This window comes from Aplysia californica, unplaced genomic scaffold (genome assembly GCF_000002075.1).
Source record: "Aplysia californica isolate F4 #8 unplaced genomic scaffold, AplCal3.0 scaffold00283, whole genome shotgun sequence".
In the NCBI taxonomy this organism is placed as follows: Eukaryota; Metazoa; Mollusca; class Gastropoda; order Aplysiida; family Aplysiidae; genus Aplysia; species Aplysia californica.
Genome location: NW_004797553.1, coordinates 829972 through 834626, shown reverse-complemented (window position 1 = coordinate 834626; position 4655 = coordinate 829972). Strand labels below are relative to the sequence as shown.

Here is a 4655-nt window from a genome sequence, read left to right as displayed (position 1 = left end):
TTATGTATATCACGTACTTTACATTTTCAGTGATAATCAGTTATTTTTCTTTAGTTTTTGTACATTGTGACTATATTTGTTTATATTTTAGAATATTGTTTTATTGATGGGTTTCTTTTTCATTGAAAAAAACTCCCAATAAATAATGGACTTTTCATCTGCACCAGAATATCTCAATGACTGCTTCAGTGGGAAAACCCGATCATGATTTCGTTGTTTTGATGGTAACAAAATTCGAAAGTGAAACATCAATGTATTGACAGCATATCTAGATTTTGTACTGTCTCAGTTTTGTTTCTCCCTGGGTTTAAAGTTCAGCTGAAGAGTATGGCATCGCCTGGCTTTGAGTTATTATACTCAAGCGTTGCACAGCAGGTCAGGTCTGCAGATGATGCTTCAATAGTTGCTGTTCACTGGAACTTGATTTCGAACGGCTTCAAGTGCTGTGGAACCGGAGAGGTGTGGCCAGATCAACAGGTTAGAGGTTTAGTGGCTAGCCTGCCAGTCTAGCCGTCTTTAAATGCGGCTAGACGGCAACTAGATCTAGATCTAGATCTAGTAATTATTCAGGTCTAAAATACAGACAATACATCGTCATGCATGTCAGTAAGTAGTAAGGCACCTTTTTGGTTTCGTCTCAAACTCAAACACTAAAATCTAGATCTAGCTCTAGACTAGAGAATCTAGATCTAGATCTAGATTCTAGATCTAGATCTAGATCTAGATCTAGATCTAGATAGATCTACAAGGCATTTTAAATAAAAAATTTATTTACAAATTCAGTAGGCTTAATTTTTGCAGTTTGTCTTTCTAGCCATTATTAAATTTATTAAGCATGGCTAGCCTGCCTGTCTAGCCGTCGTACTAGCCTTGGAGCAGTCTCCCGTCATTAAGTACCTTCTACTTTAGCCTATTAGGCCTATAATATTTAACATGTTCTTTTATACACTGTAGAATTGGAAATGGGCTGATGATTTATCAATACCATGCTCATACTGTGCCGGAACAACAAGATCTATACGAGGAACTGCTGCTTTTTCTTTCCTCATCCTTACTCCTATCGTCATTTTTCCTCTTCTTCTTTTGTATGTTTGTCACTCTCTGACTGCTATTTCCGGGGTGCTTTGATAGTCTAAGCAGAGAAAATTCAGGCAGGACGGCAATATCTTATTTGACGTGGGTTTTTTTAGGCCGGTGCTAGTCGCCCCATCTTGGGTGGCTAGCGTCAGGCTACTCGACTGTATTCGGTCGACTTGATACTACTGGCCCGTGGGTATTTTTGCGACTTCGGTTGGCTAGCATTTTTCTGCCCACCCAGAGCCGGTCATCTAGATCTAGTCTTAGTCTTAGCCTGTAGCATAAAAACATGAATCTTTGCCTCTGTCACTGGCCCAAAGTAGATCAGAGAGGATGTTTTTTCGCCATCTATTTGTCATCTTCAGAGGTTTCCCTCGCGAGTTGACTAGATCCCCTAGATCTATCACCCTTTATTATTTGATTATTATCATTCCTCGGAATGCCGGTGACAAAGTTACTAACAATAGAAATGCAGCGTCGTGATGTAAAATGTTATCAAAGATTGTCTAACTCTACTGCCAAGATGTTTCAATTGCCCTTCTGCCCTTCTATCTCGCATCCGAACAAGACTTGGGCGCTAGATCTACCTCGTCTTAGCACTTGACGGCCCGCGATAAGAGTGTAAACAAACGTTTCAGTACCGAGCTGAAAGCGAGAAATTTTGTCTGCGGGCAGAGAGAGAAAGAGAGAGAGGGAGGGAGAGAAAGAAAGATAATGAGAACGAGAAAGAGAGAGGGAAAGAGAGAGAGGGGGGGTTGTTATTAGAATTACTGATTCCTGTCGTTTTCCCTCTGCGTCGGGTCACAAACTGACCCGGTGCCATACAGTCATTGTTGTACACGTTATGGCCAGTCCCATTTTCTTGCCATGTTGACCGATCGGACTCTTGATTTGGAGGACAAGGATAAAGGAGTGATTGATTGACTGAATCTTCCCTGATTGATCACACGATTTCTTAAGGAGCGTGCGCAGAAGTCCCCACAGCCCAGAACACGGAACATGCGCAGAAGCCTCTGGCTAATCGATTGAATTCGTTCGCCCGGAACATGCTTAGAAATCCCCACGGGCCAGTAGCGTCAGGCCACTCGATCGAAGTCGTTCAAGTAGCAAAACGCTAGCCACCCAAGATCGGGCGACTAGCTACTCCATTTTTTAAATCTTTGTTAGACTTGGACAAGATTCAAGAAGTGATTGAAGTGTAGTTCAATTGATGGGTTGGTTTTTGATACGGATGTTTATTTATTTATCCTTTCTTTTCATTTATCTGAGCTGGAGGGGCATGTAGTAGAAGATATATTTGCTAACGGTATCAGGATTTTTTTTTTTCAGAATGCAAACATCAGTGGCAGTGAAGCTATGCCTGCAGGTTGGAATAGTGATGCCACACTGTATGCTCTCAGATACGTGGAACCAACCTCCAACAGGACTTACCTGATGAAAGCTTTGGCTATGGATGGCAATTTGATGCTTAACCTTGTTGTAAGTAGAAATATTATGAGAGGAACCTGTAAAGTACCGGTAATTTCTATGGGAATTCTGTCAAAAAGGCTGTGATGTAGTAGAAAGCCTTAAAATCCCACAAAATTAAGAATTATATCCATGGTTCTAGCAGGATTTTTCTTTTTTTCTGAGACTTCTGGTTAATGATACAAGTGCTAAATAAATAATAGGCTACTGCTGCAAGCTGATCCCCTCATAACTCAGGGCAGTCCAAGTCATTACCAGCATCTAATTCAGAAAGATCTTCCAAATAATCAGTAACTTTCTGTGTAGCAAACACTGGTTTCCATACCCCCGTTTTGCCCCAACTGTGCCGGTTTGGGGATAGGGACTCGCTCACCGGTGTACTGGTGGCCAGGCGTTGTCACAGTTTTATGACGTGCCACCTGTGTACCAATGGTAAGGACTCAAAGGGCTAATCAATTCAATAGGTTGGGTTTTTTTGGCAAATGTTTTACGGCGCTGGCAACTGCATATATATAAAGTCATATGAGCGCGCTGGACACATTAAACATTTTCAGTTGGTGGGAAATTTTGAATTTTGCCCAGGTGGCAGCCGAAGCCTACTCTTATCGATTTTAGAATACCAAGGTCTCTTTAACTTGCGCAACTTGCACTAGGGACCTCCGAGATTTTTCGCCCTTGTCTGAGAAGGCTAATTGTAGACCTTTCGTACCAGAAGATCAGGGGGTGTCGCTGAGAGACAGCAGTAAGAAGGAGCCAAGGAGTATCCGTAGAAAGGCTGCAGAAAGAGTCAGGAGCCCAGAAGAGGGGGGGGGCAGAAAGTGGAGACGAAAGCAGACGATGAAACATTGATAGAGAGCAGGAAAAGAGGTGAAAGGAGACAATTTTAGAGATGTCTTTCCCAGATTCGAACCTAGGACCTTTGAATGAGAGGCGAACCCCCCAACCTCTTGGCCACAAGAGCCCCCATCAATTTTTTATATGGACATAAAAGGGGTTGAGCCAAAGAACAAAATTTCGATAAAAAGTGCCTAACTGGTGGAGAAAATGACCGTTTCTCAGATTTCGTTATTTTGACGAACGCCTGATTTCACCCCGATGCCTCACTTATGTCATTAATGTTTCAGCGTTGCTTTGATGAGAAGGCAGCGAGTGTAACCATCAGGTCAAGAGACTATGTCAATGAGGACATGTCAACGTCATCAAGGTTTGTTTGTGTGTGCGTCTCTTATTCATTGTGTCTCCGATTCATTATGTCTCTGATTCATTGTGTCACTAATTCATTGTGTCTCTGATTCATTGTATCTCCGTTTCATTGTGTTTCTGATTTCTCCTTTTCAACTTCTCGCTGTCTTCTTGTGTACCCCCTTTTCTTCTAATCTTACAGCATATTTCAGCAAGTCAAAGTAAATATTTTAACCTGATATTTTCATTCACGTAGTATTTTTCATTTTTCGGTATGATAATAGATCAAACATTATCTGTCTAAGATTGTATGTACACACTCTATGGAACATTACAGCAACTGCAGCAAACCTGCACTTATCATTACATGGCATTGGACAGAAAGGCGAGAGCCCAGCTGTTGCTGGATCGATAACAACAACAACAATCTGTCTAAAGTTTTATATATATACAATCCCCCAACCATTTTATTGTACTTTTACAGCACTTACAGTAATTTGTCTGGACTGAACTCATCCCTCACCAACGACTTGGTCAACAAGGTGACAGGAACCGGTCCGGGTGGCACGTCACAAGGGACATCACCGCCGGCAGCTTCTACAGACCAGCAGCGACGAGATGACCATCCAGGGAGGTCACCCCTATTGGAAGACCCACGGAGGGGCCCGGGGGCAGGGGGTCTAGGATACATGCCGCCCCGCCAACCCTTCAGGTTTCCGCTGTATTATTTTGTACCAGTCAAAGAGATTTTGACCCACACTTTCCAAATATCTTTGCATCTCAGGGTGTCTTTTTTAAGAATTAATTTCTTTACCCCCACCTCTTCTCCTCTCTCTTTGTCTCTCTCTCTCTTCTTCTTCTTCTCTCTCTTTCTCTCTCTCCCTCCTCTCTTTCTCTCTCTCTCCCTCCTCTCTCTCTCCCTCTCTCTC

At 42.5% G+C, this 4655-nt stretch overlaps 1 protein-coding gene across 1 annotated transcript in view; it reads left to right on the top strand.

The window, feature by feature from the left end:
* Nucleotides 1-185: 185 nt before the first annotated feature.
* LOC101847966 (proteasome inhibitor PI31 subunit) overlaps nt 186-4655 on the top strand; it is a gene marked incomplete in the record, with an annotated part of 8097 nt that continues 3627 nt past the window's right edge. Inside the window, 4 exon segments of the mRNA XM_013084298.2 lie at nt 186-477; nt 2407-2556; nt 3669-3748; nt 4211-4438. Coding sequence (XP_012939752.1) covers nt 328-477; nt 2407-2556; nt 3669-3748; nt 4211-4438 — 608 coding nt within the window.